This window comes from Ischnura elegans, chromosome 10 (genome assembly GCF_921293095.1).
Source record: "Ischnura elegans chromosome 10, ioIscEleg1.1, whole genome shotgun sequence".
NCBI lineage: Eukaryota > Metazoa > Arthropoda > Insecta > Odonata > Coenagrionidae > Ischnura > Ischnura elegans.
In genome coordinates this window covers 40,167,633-40,190,397 of record NC_060255.1, presented here as the reverse complement: position 1 = coordinate 40,190,397, position 22,765 = coordinate 40,167,633, and the positions used below count along the sequence as shown (strand labels likewise).

Below are 22,765 nucleotides of genomic sequence, written 5' to 3'. Positions count from 1 at the left end.
TAACGAATCACAATCAATTCCTTTCGTTTTCTTTGATGAAGGAAACTACCCTATTACACAAAAAATACTGCCCCAAATCAACATATATAACAGTAATCCTCGAGCTATTTTTATTAAATTTAAAAATAAAAATGTACAAAATATTCGGAATACCTTTTACTGGCACAAGACAGATAAAAGAAGAGATTTTTGTCCATAGGACAATTACATTAAAAACAAGTATAAAAAATATTTAATTAAAAATCACATATTAAAAAATCTAGTTACACACTGGTCATTACAATATACACTTATAAAGCATGTGATGAAGTGGTTATACCTTCATGTTATACGATAAAACTCAATCAACAGCATTCAATGAAGGTATAATAACTGAATTGGGCATTATTTCCTTCTTGGTCGGAGCACTCGCTTGATTACATCAGCTGGGGTGCGAGGAAAGAGAGGCATATTATCCTGAAATGCCACAAAGTAAAGTTAGATAAAAGAATTAGATCAGGGAAAAAATAGGCATTCAATGGTGATTGTTAAGAAAATCGGCAGGCAATAACTGTAATTACCGTCAAATCAGAAAGGGCTAAACAATCTGAGGGATTCATTAGTCTTCGGGATGTTTTAAATGGAGTCTTTTCCATGGATTGGGACCTCGCAGATGCCTCATTCATCTCGTGCCCTGGAAAAAAGAATTGCGATGAAGAAACAGTACATCATGATTGGTGCTCTTGCAGCAACCTGCATTCCAAAATACTATCATCATAGGAAAAGAAACTAATGTGAATTAATGATTCAATGTAGGCTAATGCCTAAATCACAGAATAATTGATAAAACACGTCTGAGGATGCAAGTGAGAATAGCAGTTCTATATACAATGGATTGAAATGCTGTATTATTAGCTTTTTCCATTTTAATTCTGATTTCAACATTTAAATTCTAATTGTAATCAATAAACACAATACATTTTTCCTAAGCTGAAATCAGCATCACTGTATGAGGAAATATTTTCATCAAATTGTTTTGGAAAAACAAATGCTCGCTGATTTGTGAGTCCCTTAATGAGCATAGACTGTAGGTGAATTGAACTACGTACAAAAAATCTTTTTATATTAAGGTGCAATGAAAATTTATATCATCAATGGAAGTCAGATTTCTTCTACCAAATGGATTGATAAGGAGAATAGAAAGGTTAAAGCAATTCACAGGCAGGGAGATCTTACCCGTGACTGTTTTGTTGGGCTTCACTTTCCTCCTCCTGGCATTCTCTTTTTCAACCATAAAATCGCTGTCATCAGAATCATCAAATGAATAGTGTCCCATGGTATAAGACTTTGATCTCCTCCTCCTACTTCTTGAATGTCTACTTCTGGGATCCATATTTTCATTGGATATATCACTCTTATCACGGAAGCTACGCCGTTCATGATCATCCAATGGTACTCTTTCAGAACATTCTTCGCAAAGCACTGCATTCAAGGTTTTCTTCAGCTTAGTGAGCTCATCATTCAATGACTCACATTTCTTCTCATACTTGTTAGGGGTGCCGATTTGCAGCAATGCCCTGAGCTGTCTCTCTTCACGCTTGTGAAGATCAACCTCCTCCCTTGCTTTATTTAGTAATGTCTCATATTTTCTAAGAGTCTTCACTTGGTTTTCTTGAAAAGACTGCAATTCTTTTTCCTGTTAGTAGAGATAAAAGGATAATATCATTAGTATATAGGCTAATAATGGCTTAAGGCCAAGATAGTTATGTACCAACTTACATGATTGATTCAAAGATCTTATCATGAGAATAGGACTGCAACTACCCTTCCAAAACAATCTGTTCAGATCCTAGTTTAAGTTTTATTACTTTCCAAAGCAATACTATATTCATTAAAAATTTATAATAATTTCATGAATAACATTCACAAAAACGATAATTTTTTAAAGCTGACGTGTAGTATCTTTGAAGGCTACTCCTAATCTTATTTCCCACTGGGTCTTTGTTGACATAGCTGCCAACGTTTTGGAAACAGTCAGTTCTAATCTTCAGGACTTATTGTGAATCAGCCCTGAAGATGAGAACCAACTCTTGTTCTGTAACGTTGGCAGCTATGTCAACATTGATCCAGCGGGAATCCTGATAAGCCTTCCAAAACTACAATTTTGACTCATTTCCTTGAACTATGCATTCATAGCTATGTGGGGCAATGCGATCACAATGCCTTGGATTGTCAGGGATAGCTAAGATGCATCTTATCCCCATTTGGTGGCAGACACCTCCAAGTCCAAGTTGTATCTGACAAAGTTGCCTGAGAAACAATCGTAACAGGAAGTATTTCCATGAGCATGTACCACAATTGTGCCATCCTTGCTGCTTGATTAAAAAAATGCCAAGATCTCAAAGATAACTGCGGTGTGATCATGAAATCGCACATCATGTATTCACAGATGCATCATTCTTGGAAACAAGAGCCTAAATCTGCAGGTAGTACTCAGTTGATGCTGCTCAATTTTCTCTCCCTTCTATAACATTACAATAGACTTAATTAACCAGATGCCAAAACACCTAATGAAATCTGTCTATGAAGATTTCACTTTCCCACTCATGTATTAAGTATCATCATAATATTTATTTATAGGTTCAAAAACTTGATTCCTGGACCTGATTTCACTGCAGTTTCCTTTAGTTCTATTCATGACATAACTGAGTTAACTAGAGAGAGGAAGACAAGAATTGATCACTAGGCAAATAGCATTGGTGGAAGTAACATGAAGACTGATAGTTTTTTGTTAGACAGTCTTCTGACTGGTAACCTTATGTGAACTCGGCATAAAGCCAAGTGAACTCTGCCATTACCCATACTTTGCATTCCACCCTTTATCCTACCACATTAACTTGGCTTTGAAACAAAGGACAACGAGAAAGGGCAATCTAATACAAAATAAGCCTGGCAGGGTAGGCTGAGTAGGGTGAGAACCACAATGTAGTCAAATGTGACTGCAGTAGTATTCATAACCACATCCAAACATTTTTCGTGTGCAGTACCGCACAACTGCTAATAAATGTTCTGTTTAATGTTACTTTTACTGTTAAAGTAAGTAAAACTACTTTTAGTGCTACACCTAAACAATAGATAGGACATTATGTAAGTTATAAAAAACATATATACCTTGCAATCAACAGCATCCCTTAAACACTGAGTCTCATTAAGCAAACGCTCATTATCCTGCCGTTTCAATTCAAGTTCTTCTTTCAATAATGCTAGCATCTGCAATGTCTCATTCCTTGCTTCAGAGTCGTCAGCTTGACTCCTTTTACTCTCATTTCTTCCAATGCATACCTCTCTTACAATTTTATTTGATTCCGTCAGCTCCCTTTCCACAGAAATTATCCTGCTTGACATGTGAGAATTCTCAGATTCCAGAGTCAACACTCTATCTTCCAACATATTCTTCTGATTCAATAAGGATTTGAAAGATTTCTCCTGGTTTGTCAAATCATTATCCTTAGAACGCATAATCTTTTCATAGTAAGTTTCAGTGTTTTTTAATTTCATCTCCATATCAGCGAGGGCCTTCTCCAATGATTCCTTTTCCTTAATGTGCTCCTCTAATGATAAATCACATTGAATATCAACTGAGATTCCCAACTCTTTGGCCTACAAAGTGAGAGAAAAACACACAATTAACATTCATAAACTAACCAGAGACTGAAAATTTTAACGTTGATAAAATATCTCGTGTTGTACCTCTAAATACAACAGCATACTGCCACAAAAAAGCTCTTAATTACTATTTTGCAATAACATTCAGTAATACTAATTATTAGCTAGAAGAATGCATTCAACACACCTGCAACTCTTTCTCAAGATTCAAAATGATATTATCTTTTTTCTCCAATTCCCAGGCAGATTTATGAATTAGTTTATCAGAAACCTCAACTTCATCTTTCAGTTGAGCAATATGAAATTCCTGAAAAAAGAGAAACACAATGACAAGAGAACCAGATGAGATAAATTAAAATTAATACCATTCTATTAGTCTTTAAACTAGTATGATATTGTTTATTCAATGAGACCAAACATACAATTTTTCTTGAATACGTCTAAACATTAACCTCGACTCCACGGTCCAGGAGAAATTTTCAATAATTAAAACATTCCTTTCATAGATCAAACAGAATACAAGTAGCTCTTCAGAAAAGCCCACAAAACTGAATGAAGCATGAATGTAAGCATCCAGTGCCTCCAATGAATTTTACGTCAGGAGTGCTTAAGGGAGACTGCAGGCTTTCATGGCACTGCTTCCGCAAGTAAGAAAAAATGATACAGAATGAATGGTAGCATGACTTCACAGATTCGCTACAATATATTACCAGCTAAGGAACAATGGGGAAGGCAGTGGAATACCTTGAGTTTGAAGTTAACGTGGTTTATAGACAGTTAAGTATATCAAAATTGTGAAAGACCAGTGATTAATCAAAAAGCCTACAGTCTTTGGTGGATGCATTAAAGAAGCTATGAGAGTATATAAAATGGAAGGGCTGACCACAAGAATCTAAGCAATCCAGTTCTCCATGAACCTGTAATTATTAAGGAAATATAAAAAATGGGTGGACATACACAGGAACATATGGATGAATTTAACTAGATTTCTAGACAGTGTTTGGAGGACAATGGTTTAACTACATAAGATAAAATCAAGACAATGCGATTAATAAAGATAGAGAATAGTTTAGTCTCGCTAAAGAAGAGATCTAACAATAAACATACATATATAGAACTCTCATAAAAAAAGTAGCATAAGGCTGTGTGGTTGAGTGATTAACAAGGTTTAGACATTTGACATTCTACCTTAAATATTTATATCAAAGTTTTCGTGGATAGATGGAAAATTAATGAGTAAATAAAAGGCTTCACTATGTTGGAAAAGAGAGAAAACATGCTGAATATGACAAATAAATAAAATGGTTTAAAGAAATACTGAGTGGCAAAGAGATAAACTGATAAAAGAGGATAGGCTTTTCGAGAAATATGAAGCAAATTCTAGGATGGAATAAAGAGATATAGGTTATTTGTATGGATGGAGCAACAAATTTTGAGACATGGTTTTGGTCATGGTAGATATTTCTGCTTCCAGAAAATCTACCTTAACCAGAACATCTCAGTTAAAAGAGACACACTGACTATGGATTAGCCCATCAACAGTTGATGAAATTGTTAAATGGCCAGTTTTTAATGCTTTCATGAAATAAAACATGTAGGAGTCTGGTTAAGTGATATAAGAAATGAATGCTAAGATATTTTGAGCATCCACCTTCCAAAGTACATTAATCCAAACAAATTTTTCTACAAATGCACCATAATAACACTCATGAGTTTATATGAAACAGTAATCCATTACTAATATCGAAGATATCTAAATTGCAAAATATTATCAACCCAAAGGGCATAAAAATTAGAATTCAACAAAGTCTTCAATAACACTCACCATTCTAGCAATAATTTGATTTTTATCATTCAGTTCTTTTTCTAAATTGGTCAGGGTATCAGTGAGAGAAGAAAATTCCACATATCCATCCTGAAGAGTTTCTTCTAGTTCCTACAACCCATGATAATAAAAAGTAAATAATAAATGATAATTCCTAAAACCCATGATAAAAAAATAGAATAATAAATTCAGTTCATAGCATAATAGAAATTATAGCATAAATTGAATTATAGTTATTACCATTAGTACATATATAATAACAAGCTAAGCAGCAAGTAAATATTCAAATTTAATACTACTTACCTTAATTTTAGCCTCTAAACTTTCCTCCTTAGCTTTCAGAGATGAGTTCTCATTCCTTAGCAATGAATTTTCTTCATCTTTCTGAAATTTAAAGAACCAAATGAGAAACATTTCTAAGAATTGTACAGAATAACATTAATTAACGTTTTCATTTGGTCCAAAACTGATTATGATATGCTACAAGTTACATTACAAATAAAATCAAGATTCCAACAGAATATTAAAAAACCACAGAAGAAAAATTGATGGCTCACTCTATTATCATTCTTACTCAAGTGTTTCAATCTAAACATTTGTTATGATTTTGATAGGGCAGGGGAGAGCTCAACCAACACTTTGGCATAAGAATATCATATGCAGAGTGGAGGAGTACATGTAGTGAAGCAGGCAAAGGGGAGTGGCCTGTTATAACTGTTGCAATTATCACACAGCCTTAATACCAGGATACCAGTGCTGCCATTTTGACCGCAACTGAGATTTCATTTAGCCATACCTTCTCTACTTTTTACCTTAAAAGAATTTCCCTTGCTAAATTTTGCTATTGGAATGAAGACAATTCGGTATTATAGTTTCTGAATAGGTCAATTTAGTTTATTTGAAAAAAATTAATCCTACCTAGAATGTCAGAGCACTCATTTTGTCCACTGCTGTGACATGTTAAGATGGATTACCAATATAATGGTCTAAGAATGATAAATTAAAAACTGATTTCACATTCATTTAAATTTTACCTAATCAGAACCCTATGACTTCACCAGGTTAGCTTGACATGACCTAAACAGACAATTACCTACATATAAATTTTACTGCCACAAATTATTCATTAATATGAGCAAATATTCCAAATTAAAAATATGGATTCCAGAACCTATAAAGGCTTCCTTAGAATATTTTTCACCTAACTCAATTATTAGGCACAAAAGGAAAGAATTTTACAATGAATTGTCTATTACACCCATGTCTCGTATAGCGCAATTTCGATTAGAGCAATTTCGATATAGCGCAAATACGTTCCTCGGGGAAACATTGCAACGCAGTGTAGCCTATTGAAAAATCTTAAACGCTCTCATGATAAAAGCGTGAAATCGCGCTAAGTACGCACAAAATTGATATAATTTTACGCATATTAAGAGTACTGCTTGCCTCAAATCTTCTTTTTTGTTTATACATTAATCGAAATCCATTGCTGTGCAATGGCCAAAAGTATTACTCGTCATTGGGTCCAGACAGCCCCGGCCTACCAAAGTAATTTATCTCGTCTCCTTAACAGAATGGCAATAGTTAATTTAGATCATTAATTAAGCGTGGGGCTAGTGGAAATGATTTTTTTTTCAGCAATACGGTTTGAGACGTATTTTTGCCGTCATAGGTTATCGGGCGATTGACTTCCAGGTAGAGGGTCTACGCCGTCTACGCTAAAGCCTTCAAGGTCATCGGTATTCACGGGGGAGAAATGGAACGGTGGCCGAGTTGCGCATGAATAGCATCAACGCATAAAAGGGTCCGCTATAGAGTCTTAAACACAATGGCTTCGTTCCCTCCCCGCAGTCGTAGGCCTTCTGCGTCTCAGGAATACAGTTCAGCAGTGGATGGTGATTTAGATAGAGCCATACAGAGTAAAAACCAAGAGAATATGGCAAAAAATAGGAATGCGTGTAGAAAAATCAAGAATTTATCAAGAAAAACTATAAACCTAGAAGAGGAATTGAAAGAGGTCAATTGCTTTGAAAATGGAGAGCGTCAAAGCGATATTGCGCGGAAGTTTAAACGCACGATGCCTTATTCTGAATAAAGACGAAGTTAAAACATCAGTGACCTCAGGCACACCAACTTCAACCAAGCGGTCTACACATACGGAAAGTTCATAGAGAATCAGTACAAAAAGACTAGAGTGGTAATCGCTCCGAGACATTTAGTTAAAGCTCCGGTTGGTTCCAGAATTTAAACGGCAAGCAGGTATTTTCAGTGCGGCGATATCAGGTGAATATGCAAGTGTTGATAGCGCAGTCACCGCAACATTTTCTGATGAACTCCAAGCTGTGATTGAAAGTGGCTTTCGTTAGTTTCGCCCTCAACCAGTTTTTAGTGTTGACAAGACGATATTGTTTTGGAAAAGAATGCAATCTCATTCATTCATTTTCAGGGAAGGAAAACCTGGGTCAGGTTTCAAGGCATTTAAAGACTGTTTCACGTAGCTGCTAATGACTTGGAGGACTTCAAATTAAAATGATTTATCATTCATAAACTCCGCTAGCTATGAAATGGCATTCAAAGTAGCATTTTCCTGTCATTTCGATGAGCGACAAAAGTGCCTGGGTGCCACAATAGTTGTTCTTAGACTAGTTTGAAAAATCGTCAACTGCCGGCAATGCATTATGAACCCCTGGTATAGCAGATGTCAGCCCACCCGCACGACAGGAGGGAATTTCAAAAGCACGTAAGAATTTTTTACCGTGAATAAAAGTCTTTGAATGCGTGCATACTATCTTTAAAGATGTTATAAACTATAAAAATTTATATAAATAATGTTTTCTAAGGCTTTTTATGGGAATATAGACGTTTTAGACGAAATTCAATACCCAAGACCTATGCTACCAGGAACGCATCCCTATCTTCCCAATGATAAAACGCTCTCGTATAACGCAAATTCGTATAGCGCAAAGACCCCGAGGAACGCATCCCTTGCGCTATACGAGACATGGGTGTAGTCTCAATAACCGTAATAGGCATTAAAAGCAAGCAAAGAAGTTCAAGCACTCTGGAGTTAATATGATTAGTGTGCATTATATTAAGAGAAAGTTACTGCCCAAATACCTTGCCCACAACAGTCCAGTCTGAGGCCCACCAGGAAAGGGTTTCATTATGGTTTCTCGCAAAAATATTAATTTCATTTGCAATATTTACCTGAAGAACATCACTTGCATGGTTATCCTCCATCTGCCTCAGCTGAGCATTCAATTTCTCAATTTCACCTTTCATATCCTCATTTTCTTTGTTGAGTTCATCTATCTTGCTTTGCAAGCAGTCACTAACATTCTCCTGGAAAGATTGGAAGATAGTCCCGAAATATTGATTAACTAAAGACCTTTGCAGAGACAAAATTAAATGAATAAACCATTATAGTTCCATAAAATTTCAAAAATATCACGCCAAGTATATACAGAAACTACCAACTTTTGAGGATTCAATTGAGGGAATAAAACATGTCACTTGCACTCTAATATTGTCCTCCACGTCAATTTTTTCCAAATAAGTTTAGGTAAAAGTGGTGCAGAACACACATACTCGGAGAAATATGGCATTTCTAATCAGATGATCATAGCAGCAAAATATTTTCAGTCACCTCATTATGCAATTCCTCAGCTTGTAGTTTTTCATAATGGATTTCTTCAGCCTCTGGTTCCAGATCATTCGATTCCTTAACCTGCGGCTCCTCATCATGTATTTCCTCAACCAGTGGTTCCTCATTCTGTGGCAGAGAGCTTTTTACAACTTCTACTTCTTCCTCTCCTTCCTCCAGCGATTTTATGCGCATCTCCAGTTTTTTTATTTTGGTTTCATACCTCTCATTAATGATTTCAATTTTGCATGTATAATATTCCTCAAGATCCGATCGAATATCTTTCTCATTAGACCTGAAAATCAAATAGTATTTAACACCAAAATATAACTACACTAAAAAATGTTAACTAACAAAAAATGTATCAAGGATGATTTATTGAGCAGTTTTTATTGTACAGTAGTCATCATTGTAAGGACATATCAACTACTGATGATATGTGGACAGACTAGGAAATTTACTTACTCATATCTTGATTTCATTCTGTCAATCATTTCCTTATATTTAGAGCATAAATGTTGCCTGACTTGATCAGCTCGTATATAACACTCCCTTTTGGCATCCTCTAGCTGAGCCTTTAGATCTAAGACTTCATCTTGTAGATTTTCAATCTCCTGTAACAAAAAAGGGAATAAGCTATTTAACTTATGTTTAACACAAGTTGCTATCTTAAGGTCTACAGTAGACTCTCGTTAATACAAACAATGTTATTATTAAGTTCTCATTGTTACGAAGCAAATCCTTGGTCCTGAGGAAAAGTTCAATTCAATCTACAGCAAAAGAAACGTTATTATGGAAATTTCGTTATTACGAACTTTGACCTTGGTCCTGGCGGTTACAAAAAGAACTCTATTGCAAAGTTCCACGAGCAAGCAACAGCATTTAGGTGAATATACACTACACTACGTTATCATAATTACATTACGTTTAAATTCTCCGCATGAACCGTGCCCAAAAGCGTCAATTATAGTTCTTTCTTCAGTAGGACCGAAAATACTTCAGTAAGCACGTGACATCATATAATAAGATTCATTGATGTGGAATCATGGTGACCGAATGATTACCACTAGGAAATTGGACGTACAGCACTGAACTGCATAATAATGAGAGTTTCCTGTATTTCACATTTAAGGCCAAGTGGACATGGAAAGTAATATCTCACCGGAGACTACATACATTATTTTCGGGAGGCATAAAATGGAATAATATTCAATACAATGAAATGAAGTACGTGAGCCCTCCTTCAAAGGAGCTAGTCAAAGCTCTTAGAAGGCTATGAACTATTGGATAGGATTAAGCCCACCTATACAGGGCGAGAATCTTTCTCACACCAACACAAAATGATATGCTATTAAATTTTTTTGTAGGAAGTAAGCCTCTGAACAGTACAATGAAAAAAAGATACAACAATATTATAAATCCATATTAAAAGAAATACTTGCCTTGTTCAATTTTTGAGTTTCATTTTCTGGAGCAGCTAATGCTAAGAACGGCAGCCATGAAAAAAAGATAATACTTTCGTAAAATATGAATATTGGTTTTGGTAACAAAGTGAATACATATTGATTTGGAAAATGAAAATAGAACTAGGGTATGATTTTCATAGTCAAAACAAATAGCATAGTACCTAATTTATTTCATCACTCTTTCTTCCAGTGTAATGAAACATCAGGATTGACATCTTTTCAGAAAAGTGAACAAAACAAAAATGAATCAAGTTAATACGAGTGACTCCACATGCATGCATTGGTAATCTCAAACGATGTAAAACTGCTATCTACTTGTATAGAAACTAGGTCCCTGTGATGTCACGTGGAGTGGCATCGCATGGGCGCCATTCTGACCTTTTTCAAATGAGGATAAAATTGACCCTTGCCATTCATCTAAACCGGTATTTCTAAAACCAAATAATTGGTATATTATGAATACACTAATGTTGGGTAACGAATCGCAATCAATGCCTTTCGTTTTCTTTGATGAAGGAAACTACCTCATTAGAGTACAGTCAAGTTGAAGAAATAACCAACTCTGATACAGCACATTTTCAATATTTGAATTGAGTTCATAAAGGTGGCGGCTCTCACTCACAATGGCAAAATGAAATTCTCTCATGCTACCAAAAAAAGTTACTGCACAAAATTACAAATGGCTAGTACATATTCATTGAAAGCCCTAAAATAAAACTTTCAGAATTACATTGATGAAAATATGGCCTAAAAGCTGTACAACTATGATTTTGATATCACATTGACGTAGAAACGTGTAGGATCGAGGAGGGGACTACAATATATAGAAAAATGTATTTTATAAACAATTTACCACTATACTTTTTTGTTGAGCAAAAGAAATTAGGCATAATTGTTTATGAAGCTTAGTCCATAAGGTTGTACCATTATAATGGAACGTGTTTCCATTAGTTAACAATACCAATGTCAAGATCTGAAATGGGGCAACAGTTTAATGTACACTTTCATCTGATCATTTTACACCCATGTCTCGTATAGAGCAATTTCGATATAGCGCAAATTCTTTCCCCAGGGAAACATTGCAATGCAGTGTAGCCTAATCAAAAATCTTAAACGCTCGCGTGATAAAACGTGAACTTGCGCTAAGTACACACGAAATTTCTATCATTTTACGCATATTAATATTATTGCTTGCCTCAAATCTTCTTTTTTTGTTTATATATTAATCGAAATCCATTGCTTTGCATTGGCCAAAAGTATTACTCGTCACTGGATCCAGATAGCCGGCCTACCGTAGTAATTTATCTCGTCTCCTGAACAGAATGAGTTAATTTAGATCATTAATTAAGCGTCGGGCTAGTGGAAATGAGTTTTTTTAAGCAATACTGGTTGATACGTAATTTTTGCCGTCATAGGTTATCGGGCGATTGACTTCCAGGTAGAGGGTCTACGCTAAGGCCTTCAAGGTCATCGGTATTCACGGGGGAGAAATGGAGTGGTGGCCGAGTTGCGCATGAATAGCATCAACATACAAGAGGGTCCGCAATAGAGTCTCAAACACAATAGCTTCGTTCCCTCCCCGCAGTCGTAGGCCCTCTACGTCTCAAGAATTCAGTTCAGCAGTAGAAGGTGATTTCATTGAATGAATCGGGTAGAAAAATCAAGAATTTATAAGAAAAACCATAAACCTCGAAGAGAAATTGATATGGGTCAATTGCTTTGAAAATGGAGAACGTCAAAGCGATATTGCGCGGAAGTTTAAACGCACGATGGCTTATTCTGAATTAAGACGAAGTTAAAACATCAGTGACCTCAGCCGCACCAACTTCAACCAAGCGGTCTACACATACGGAAAGTTCATAGTGAATCAATACAAAAAGACGAGAGTGGTAATCGCTCCGAAACATTTAGTGAAAGCTCTGGTTGGTTCCAGAATTTAAACGGCACGCAGGTATTTTCAGTGCGGCGATATAAGGTGAATCTGCAAGTGTTGATAGCGCAGTCACCACAACATTTTCTGATGAACTCCCAAGCTGTGATTGAAAGTGGCTCCTTTCCCCCTCAACTAATTTTTAGAGTTGACGAGACGATATTCTTTTGGAAAAGAATGCATTTTCGTTCATTCATTTTCAGGGAAGGAAAACCTGGGTCAGGTTTCAAGGCATTTAAAGACTGTTTCATGTAGCTGCTAATGACTCGGAGGACTTCAAATTAAAATGATTTATCATTCATAAACTCTGCTAGCTATGAAATGGCATTCAAAGTAGCATTTGCCTGTCATTTCGATGAGCAACAAAAGGGCCTGGGTGACACAATAGTTGTTTTTAGACTGGTTTGAAAAATCGTCAACTGCCGGCAATGAATTACGAACCCCTGAGATAGCAGATGTTAGCCCACCCGCACGACAGGAGGGAATTTCAAAAGCACGTAAGAATTTTTTTTAACGTGAATAAAAGTCTTCAAATGCGTGCATACTATTTTAAAAGATGTTTTAAACTATAAACATTTATATAAATAATGTTTTCTAAGGCTATTTATGGGAATATATATTTTTTAGACGAAATTCAATACCCAAGACCTATGCTACTAGGAACGCAACCCTATCTTCCCAATGTTAAAACGCTCTCGTATAACGCAAATTCGTATAGCACAAAGACTCCAAAGAACGCATCCCTTGCGCTATACGAGACATGGGTGTATTTACAAAAGAGAAGCAAGTTTTTTTACATATGGCATTAAATTAAGCTATTTTTTTGCAATTTTCTGGACTGATAACAGTTAGGAATTTAATTCAGAGTTAAATTTAAACTAATGAAAGTAATTTTAGCAAAAAAAACATGAAAATGAAACTGCAACTTGAACTGGACTCAAAACTCACAAATTTTGGCCCAAATCCATATTGAAAATTTGGTATTCACACAGCTACATTAATTCTCAAAAGAAGTATGCATTCAATACCATCAATTACATACAATTGATTAATCAAATAAATACCTCCTCCAGCAGGTTCCAAAACCACAACTGAATCTTTCCACTGGCTTCGTTGATGCTTCGAAGCAAGGATTGAAAACCTACTCTTCGTTACATTCAGACGAGGCTGCGGTACTTTTGCTGGCATGATGACAATCTAAAAAAGAAAAACTACATTAGCAAATATTGAATTAAAACTCATGCTAAAAGAGTTAATCCTAAAATATCAAAAGTAATTACTACATAATCCAAAATACACTACAGAAATAAAGATTAGCTCCAATTTGAATATGCATTGTGTTAATTAATAACAGAGGTGATTTGTGATTAAAAATTCAAGTCCTCCGTTTAAGTTAATTTCTTTTAATACGTATTTATAAATTGTATAAATCAAATGATAAATCACTATTTCTGCACATAGCTTGTTATTTTAGTTGAGACTTTAAAATTAAAAATTCTTGAATCAGACAGAAAAGGATGAGAGAACTTATTTTCATAACATAACTCATTACTAGGGACATGCAAAAGGTGGGTTTATTTTATAGCCAAAAGTGGTGTTATTTTTTTGCAAAAGCGATGTTATTTTGCCCTGAAATCGGTGTTATTTTAACGGCAAAATAATTGATGTTGATTGAGAGCCATTCTTCCAGTGGCCCACCCATTGCCCTAAATTTAGGATATTATTGACCCGGAATAATTTAAGTAATAATATACATGGAGAATTGACTGAATTCACCTATTTTACATATTTTATCCTTTGCTTATCCATATATCTAGCTCACATAGAGAGAAATTACTTTTAAATGTCTCTAATTTCAAATGAGCTATTGCTATTGTGATCAAGTTGTCATCTTTTACATTTGTTCTCTTATCTGTTAACACAGTGCCATAGCAGGAAAGAAATCTTTCTCGGTCCACATTTGTAGAGGGGATCCAAATTGCTAAAAGGCGCTTAGATGCAAACGATGTCTCAGACAATTTGAGCTCTTGACAATTTGCTTTAATTATATCCACTGAACCCTGGGAATTTTGCTTTTGTAGTAATGTCTGTAATTCACCCAACCCCAACATCAACTTCTCTGTCTCCATTGACCTGAGGCCATGAATTTTTTGTCTTTGAATCAGGGTTCACTTCTGAAGTGGGAACTTCTTGAGGATCAAAAACTGAGATCTTTTCAAATATGTACCTATTTTTCTGCTTAGGTCTTCTACCATAAGAGAACTAAGTTTGGTTGATGCCTTTTAACCCTTTCGCGCCGAATCCCGCACCTGTGCGGCGAGGATTTTTTTTCCTCAACTACGAATGCCACACCAGTGCGTCCTGAATGTTCTTACCCTAACCAACGAATGCCGCGCCTGTGCGGCACAGGTCGAAAAAAGTGACCGTGGCGGACACAATAGACCCACGGACGCGGTCGCCCCTCACGATCCGCCTTAGCGCGAGCCCAGTCCCTTCTTCGGCCGCTCAGGTCGACCCTTTCCTATCCTCTCCACGCGGTCAACTACTGTTATTTGCAGTGTGTTTTCCAAAAAAATATTTGTTGCGTACTTTTGAAATTCAATGCTAGAAATGAATTCATCTTTTTTTGCTGACCCCATGGAAATTTCAAACAAAATTCTAACGTTAATCTCAACGGAGTTATAGAACAACAAGTAAATACATTAAATCCGTCTAAATCAACGTTAGAACTTCGTTTAAAATTTCTGCACGCTCAGAAACAAAACACAAAATTCATTGTGAATGTAAAAAAATCGGTGCGGGCAACAAATATTTTCAAATATTTTGCATTAACATTTTAGCCAGTTGACCGCGAACTCGTGCTAGGAAGGGGCTTTTAATCCTTCTAGTGTCTGGGACAGAGGCAGAGGAAAGGGATCGGTGCCCTCTGAGTTGGGTCCAAAAAAGGTTAGGGAGGGAACCACTGCCTTTAGTCGACGCGGAAAGGCTTCGTACAGGGGAGTAAAGAAAACTTTCAAGAGACTCGTATTGAGGACGAATTTCCTTCAACGAAGGTCCGGCGCGAAAGGGTTAAGCCATCCACATTAGTATTGACTTTACAGCAGCTGCTTTAGAGGTTATCATGTTTTGCAAATGTAATCAGTGATTTAATCGAAAAAAGTACTCTAATGAATATTCTCGAGGCTTATTTTTAACTTCCGTAATCCTTTCAAAATGGTGGAGTTCTCTCCTTAGCAAATGAATGCAGGACTGCGCTCAAGAGACTCTTCAATTCTCTCTGTATGGAGCATTTATGTTGGCCATTTGTTAAGAAGGGTCTTGCGGATAATCACGCACTCTCAACTCCAACCTCTTTTGATCCTTCTTAGTGGGGATTTCGCATTATCTTGGGCTCTGAGGGTAGTTGATCTCCCTCATTTCGCGGTTTATAACCCTGCCAGCAGCATTGGTTCGCTGTCAACTCATACTTTATTTATATGAATTAGCTATATTGATGATTGTTGCTTGCACGTAAAATGCAGACTTCCAATTGAATTCCTTCTTTTATTCAGGGAGTTTTAAAATTTTGAAAGAAACTGAACTGTCAGCATTAACGAATTTAATGCATTAACAATTTTCATGATGATTTTATACCGAAATTGAGATATATGTATATAAATATTTATGGTAGAAAATTTTATTTAAAAATTGTAGATGCTGCTCAAAAAAGGAAGAAATCAATTCTTAGTTTATATTTTTGAGAAAAAAGCATATATTTATTTTGCAAACCAACTGAATGAACAATTCTATATCTGCGGTCCCTTTCCACAAAGAGGAGTAATATAAGAGAGGGGTCTAGGTTCATGCTCCTGGATTTCGGCAGTTGCAGCCTGTGTTGGGTCCCGAAAATAAGACTTCGCGAACCCACGAATGTCATAAAAGGAGGAGAGCAAGGAAACATGTATTTTCGGCATTTGTTTGCCTGCATAGGAAAATCTCAGACGAAAATTTTCGCCTTTCGTCTCCCTGGACAAAAAACGTTCTGCCGCATAATTTCATCATGCTTCTCCCACAAAATTGTTTTTCGAGGCGTATATTTAAGCCGTAAATTTTTCACTGCATTGGCCGCTCACCGACGCGACGAATTTCCGCGGGCCGCCGTTCACGGCCCAGCGCCGCGAAATCCAAAGAGTCGTCTTGTCGGAAAGTGGCCTAAATTTTACGGCGCTGTGCCGGGAACGGCAGCCGGCGATAAGGCGTTTCGGCTGAAAGCTGCCTCAATGTAGCTTCGTGTGTATTCCACGGAATAGAAAGCGCACTGCCGCTTTTTGCCGCTTTCAGACGAGGCGGCTTTGCTCCGGCCGTCGTCAACGGCACGGCACCGTGTTTTCAAATAACCAATGGTCTCAATGCATGCCTTTAAACGAGTCGAATCGCGCAGTTGACGGCATGACGTTGTCGACGGTCAGCAAGGCAAGGTTCAATCCGGCCCGGCGGTGCGCCGTTTATGGCGTGAAATACACACCGTGATACCATGAGGCTACTTTCAGACGCGACGACTTTTCGCCGGCTGCCGTTCACGGTGGTGCCGTAAAATTCAGGCCACTTTCAAACGAGACATCTCTCTCACTTTCAAACGAGACACCTCGCGGCGCTGTGCCGTGAAAGGCTGCCCATGGAAATTCGTTGAGTCGGAAAGCCGCCAATGGAACGAAAATCTTACAGCTTAAATATAAGCCTCGAAAAAGAATTTCGTGGAAGAAGCATGAGCAGAAGAAAAAAATGCTGAAGTTCGCGTTTGAGTTGGTGAAAATTGCCCATGAGTTGGAGAAAATCGCAATTAACACTAAATTCGCGTATTCGCGGGAAACCCCCGGAATGCGCGTATTCGCGGGAAAACCCCGGAATTCGCGTTATCGCATTTGCGACTTTTGCATGTCCCTACTCATAAACGATCGTCGATTCTTATAGCGTAGTACTGTTAAACTACCGCATATTATCGAAAATTTGCTAAGAAAGCTATCCAAATCCTCAGTTTGTCGGAATAATGCAGTATAAACATGAGCCTCGAAAACATTTCCGCGGGAGAAGCATGAGGGGAAGAAAAATTACGAAAATCGCATTTAAATCGGTGAAAATCGCGATTAACACAAAATTCGCGTTATCGCGGGAAAGACTCAGAATTCGCGTTAAAATTCGCGTTATCGCATTTGCATGTCCCTACTCATTACAAAAGAAATAAAACTATAAGATAAAATATTGGGAAATAAATATTTGCAGAAATATTAATAAAGTTTGCAGAAATAGTGGAACCTTTTTGGTTTAAACTAGAGATGTGCGAATAGTATCCGCGAATACTCGAATACCTCGAATATCAGAAAGTATTCGATATTCGAGATCTCGAATAGTTATGCCAAAGGTACCGTCTCGAATACCTCGAATATTTTGAATTTCGCGTCATAAGCTTTCGCTCGCACGTCATTGGTAGTTGACTCAGAAAAATGAGAACTCTAGTCGTTTAGTGCATGCAGCGCCGTTTTAGGCAAGCTGACGAACTATATCAAATTCGCGGTTTAGAGCGGTGAAAAGAGCTCAACATGGGGAACCGAAATTGATAGGGTGAAAAAATCCGAGAATCCCAGGTGTCCCCCGTCAGGAGTAACTCAGTGCCGTGGGATAAAAAATAAGACGAGGTGTTTACCATGTGTCCTTTGTGGCTAATAACGACAGGCACTTATTTTGAATCTTCCCCAGGAGATATAACTACCACAGGGAGGAACTCACAATCAGTGCCGTGGGATAGTGACATTGGCGCATTTCCCACGATCTGCTATCCCCCTCCCTTCAGCATTCGCCTCACCCACTCTGACGATTTCCTCTTCTCCGATATCAAACAAAAGATCCGACCTCGCGCAGAGATCGTATTACGAAGACCTTGGCTTCGAAAAAAATATCAAGTTACGCGAGAAAAATAAAAACGTGTCTCGCACCCACCCCCTTTTCTCACCTGCTGACCTTTTTCTACCAAACTGCTTCGAATTTCCCCCTTTCTGGAGGTCAACTGCTGCATGAGTATCTACTGGCCCGAAAGGTGTCTAACAATGACTTTCGGCAATTATTATTACACTTTTATTGGATTGAAATATTAGTAATAAGCGCGTAATTTAAGAAAGAATAAGACCAAACACGACATATTTATGACTTTATTTAAGCATTTTACGCAGGAAAATAAATGCCGGAAAGACGAAGAAATACGACGGGGGCTTAGCATTTTGGCGTAATGCTCAAATAGGGTGCTTTCCTATAATTTTTTTATTGCCAAAATCGAAATATTTATACTCCTGGACTACGTATTTAACGCTTTTAGATTTTTATTGGACGATATCTATTTTTCGGGATTAAATTAAAAGTGAAAATTTTCAAGCGCGCGAAAACGCGACGCGTTAGTGGGAATGATGGGCAAAAGTCCGTGTGATGCATTTCCGGTTCCCCCTCCCGCCTTTTGAGGTGACCTTGGGCGAGGCTCAGAGCACTGATACCTTACCAAACCTTACCTTATCAAACGAAGAAAACTTTCCGACCTTAGCCAGTTTTAATAAGTGATTACTAAGACATGTTTCCCTGAGCTCTGTGCCTCATGCATGCATTAGTAACCTCAGACGATGTAAAACTCCTATCCTCTCGTGTAGAAACTAGGTCCCTGTGATGTCAAGTGGAGTGGCATCACATGGGTGCCAATGTGGCCTTTTTCAATAAGGATAAAATTGACCATTGCCATTGGTCTAGACCGGTATTTCTAGAACCAAATAATTTGTATATTATGAATACACCAATGGTAGGTAACGAGTCACAATCAATGCCTTTCGTTTTCTTTAATGAAGGAAACTACCCTATTGTTTACATAAAATTAAAATATTCCATTAATCAGCTAAATTCCTGTTTGAATCCTTTAAAGGCAATCACAATTACTCGCCAAAATTATGGGTTTCCTGCTGCATAGGCGACCTAGTCAAACATTCTCACATTCATAGTTTAGTATTCGAGGTATTCGAATATCCGAGCAATGATTTGATATTCGAATTCAAGAAATCTACTATTCGACCCATCCCTAGTTTAAACAGGCTCAAACAGTCATTATTAATGATTGAAATAAGGTCAACCACAAACTCATCAAAGCAACTTGCGTTGGTAGAGGTTGACATTATACCCTCAGCCCATAAGATGCTAGATAATTTCAGGGTACACTTGAATGTAATTTTTATGCTATAGTCCAACACATATTAATGACTAGTATCTGCAGTACCTGTTCTATCAAGACAAATAAAAGTATTATTATTTCAGAGCACTTACTTCCTGTGCCACAGCTGCATATTTTAACACATTCAGTGTTTCCTCAAAGAGTAGAGAGCTTTGACTGACATTCACAATCATCGCCACATTTCCATTTCCCGTGAGAGAATTCTGAAAAATTCTCGTCAGCTTAGATTCCCGGAATGGAACTCTTTCAAGATTCTTTGAATCATCATGGTTGTTCCTGATTAAAAGAATACAAATTTTAGCAAGTATGATAACACACTTTCATGCCATAAGCTGAGTTAAAGGAAACCCTACAAATATGCTCCATACAAGAACCCACAGACATATTTCAAAGGATTAACAACAATATTGAGGCATCTTTTCAAAATAATGAGTCTCACTAATTACCAGATGCCACACGGAGGAAAGATTTAATGAACTGCATGGATTCAAGAATCAATCAAATACATAGATTAGGCATTTATACCCATTCAAGCAAATTTTAGGATGCAGGGAAACAAAAGTAATGTGATTTTGAATGCTAATTAGGTTTCTCAATAAGGATCTACGTTTCCATTACTGAGTATGAACAATTTATTGGTCAATTTAACAAGCTATAATGGCCAAAAGGCATGTGAAAGAAGGCATTAAAAGTACAAACCTTAATGATTTAAAACAACGTCCAAGCACTAACAATGATGTGTTAATATTCCCAGTCTCTTTCAATCTCTCTCCCACATTTCCACTCTTTTCCACTCGCTCTGACCCAGCCAAATCACAGAAAGACAGCCTGCAACAGATAAAATTTAAGTTATCCAACAGAGAAAACACTTCTCATCACCAAAACATAGGTTTCCAATGAAGGGCATTAAGACATAGGGCAAGGTTAAATAGGGAGGACAGAAGTTTCTGAAAAACGCAATTGTAAACTGTAAATCATTGTCACCAAGAAGGAAATAAATTAAACTATACACACTGTGACATACCGACCATATGTCCGGTATTTTTTTCGCTGAGCAATAACCCGAGCAGGGGATGATCGTGTGTGTGTGTGAGGGGTGTGTCTGTGACTGTGTGTGTGTGTGGGTAGAGTGCCATGCCCTGGGCATGAGATATGTGATTCACGAGTGTTTTGTGTCGGTCAGCGAGGACCGATGGTTGCCCCACTCGACGGATAGGCACAGGTGAAACCCCCTCACCTCAAAACCTCTATCCCCAGTGCATCATTCCCCTCCACATGAATATAAAGCCACGGAGAGAGAGAGCCTAGAGAGAAATCCTAGCCCGGTCGACAGGGAGAGAACGACAGTGGTGACGTGCCGGATGGTCGTCATTTTGGGGGGTGACCAGAGAGTGCTGTTGGAGGACGAGAGTGTTCTACGGAAAAGCCTGAAGCGGAGCGAGATTGCAGACAAGCGACAGATGGGACCAACACCTAGAGGTCGGGAGGAAGACAGCCCTCGATCCCGCGGACACTTGGGTCCAACTCGTCGCATTATCGACGGCTTCAACGGCTCAGGCTCCGACAAAACCGTAAGAACGTCGCAGTTAGCGACTCGTCCCCGTACTTGTTCGTCCAGACCCGAATTACTTCCCAAATTGTGTAGCCAGAATATTGGTTCTCTCTCTCTCTGTCCCGGTGCACCGTATCTTTCAACAAACTATTGACTAAGTGTCAGAAATATTATTTAGTGTGATCACGAAAGCAGACTAAAGACTTAATTTGGGCATATTGTAAACTCAGCCCACATATTCGATAAATCACGAATTGTTCTTTTTGTTTTTGGAGGGGGGATAATTGAATCATATCATACTGTGCATTTTTCGTTCACCTCATCTTCATCAGGGTAAATAATTTCGATAAATGTGCGTGTATGTTATGCAAGTGGAAAATATATTTTTTTTGTGTTTCAAAGTAATCAACAATGGTTCGATCATTCCGTACTCGGGGCTATTGATGCCCTCACCACCCTATAAAGTATGTGGCGTTTCATGTTCCGTCACAATATACTGATGTACAAAAATGCTTCACATTTAAATAAACAATACTTAACTGATATATGCCCATTAATATTGAAGAAGCAAAAGAAATCCTATCTAAGATATATATATATATATTTCATATTCACATTCACACGGGTCGCCACAGGCGAATATACAATCATAATAACAGATAGAAATTGAAACAAAGAGACAAGACATAAATACAGGACGATGACACACTGTGGCGTGGAGATGGAATGAAAGCCGAAAACACATGGACAAAAGTTCACCTGAACCGGGAATCAAACGCAGCGCATCCAAGCATATACGGACCTCAGATGAGGGCGGTGCTCAACTGCATTGTCACCTCAGCATCAACTGGGGACTTTTTGTCCCCAGAGTGTTATCTTTTTAGAACAGGAGTGAACGTTTTATATGCCCGATATATTTTTCATACCTGACCATGGATTCTGAAATTTCGTTTATAATGCAAAATAGGACAAGGTGTGTTTTGTTTACGTTTCAAAATTATGCAGGAATCCCAATGTTACAGAGATTGCTTATAAGTTAATACGTGATGGAATATGTATTTTAAGTTAGTTTATGCATTTAAATCTATTGCAAAAGCATTTATTGAAGATCACTCACACACTTCATCCAATCACGTTTACAATGCTTCTGTGAAGACAAATGGGAGTTGAAAAAACATAAGTAAACACTTATTAAAATTAATTAAAAATTCTTTAAATTACATAACTCAAGATTCCAAAGTGCCAATTCTTTCGAAGGCAATGAATTTGAATTATCAAGAGTTTATGGGATTGATATTCACTCTTACATTATTTCACTACATGATACTTAAATAAGAAATTACATAGTAATTAACCCTTTCCTGTCGGCACCTACAATTGGAAAATGTTTTCCGTACTACAAGTAGCATGAGAATATTTTAAACCTCTCAGTGGGAGCTCTTATTTGGGGTGGAGTTACCCTGGTAT

At 37.4% G+C, this 22,765-nt stretch overlaps 1 protein-coding gene across 2 annotated transcripts in view; it reads right to left on the bottom strand.

Annotated features, from left to right (window-relative positions):
- Positions 1 to 93: 93 nt before the first annotated feature.
- LOC124166755 (kinesin-like protein KIF20A) overlaps positions 94 to 22,765 on the bottom strand; it is a 36,566-nt gene continuing 13,894 nt past the window's right edge. For both annotated transcript variants that reach the window (XM_046544428.1, XM_046544429.1), the window contains exons 8-21: positions 20,446 to 20,574; positions 19,839 to 20,022; positions 13,574 to 13,706; positions 10,556 to 10,596; positions 9,579 to 9,727; positions 9,117 to 9,408; positions 8,678 to 8,812; positions 5,774 to 5,854; positions 5,471 to 5,581; positions 3,833 to 3,952; positions 3,151 to 3,639; positions 1,216 to 1,675; positions 561 to 673; positions 94 to 456 (exon numbers count right to left, since the gene is read on the bottom strand). In XM_046544428.1, coding sequence (XP_046400384.1) covers positions 385 to 456; positions 561 to 673; positions 1,216 to 1,675; positions 3,151 to 3,639; positions 3,833 to 3,952; positions 5,471 to 5,581; positions 5,774 to 5,854; positions 8,678 to 8,812; positions 9,117 to 9,408; positions 9,579 to 9,727; positions 10,556 to 10,596; positions 13,574 to 13,706; positions 19,839 to 20,022; positions 20,446 to 20,574 — 2,509 coding nt within the window. In that variant the 3' untranslated portion in view covers positions 94 to 384. The remainder of the gene's footprint in view (positions 457 to 560; positions 674 to 1,215; positions 1,676 to 3,150; positions 3,640 to 3,832; positions 3,953 to 5,470; positions 5,582 to 5,773; positions 5,855 to 8,677; positions 8,813 to 9,116; positions 9,409 to 9,578; positions 9,728 to 10,555; positions 10,597 to 13,573; positions 13,707 to 19,838; positions 20,023 to 20,445; positions 20,575 to 22,765) is intronic.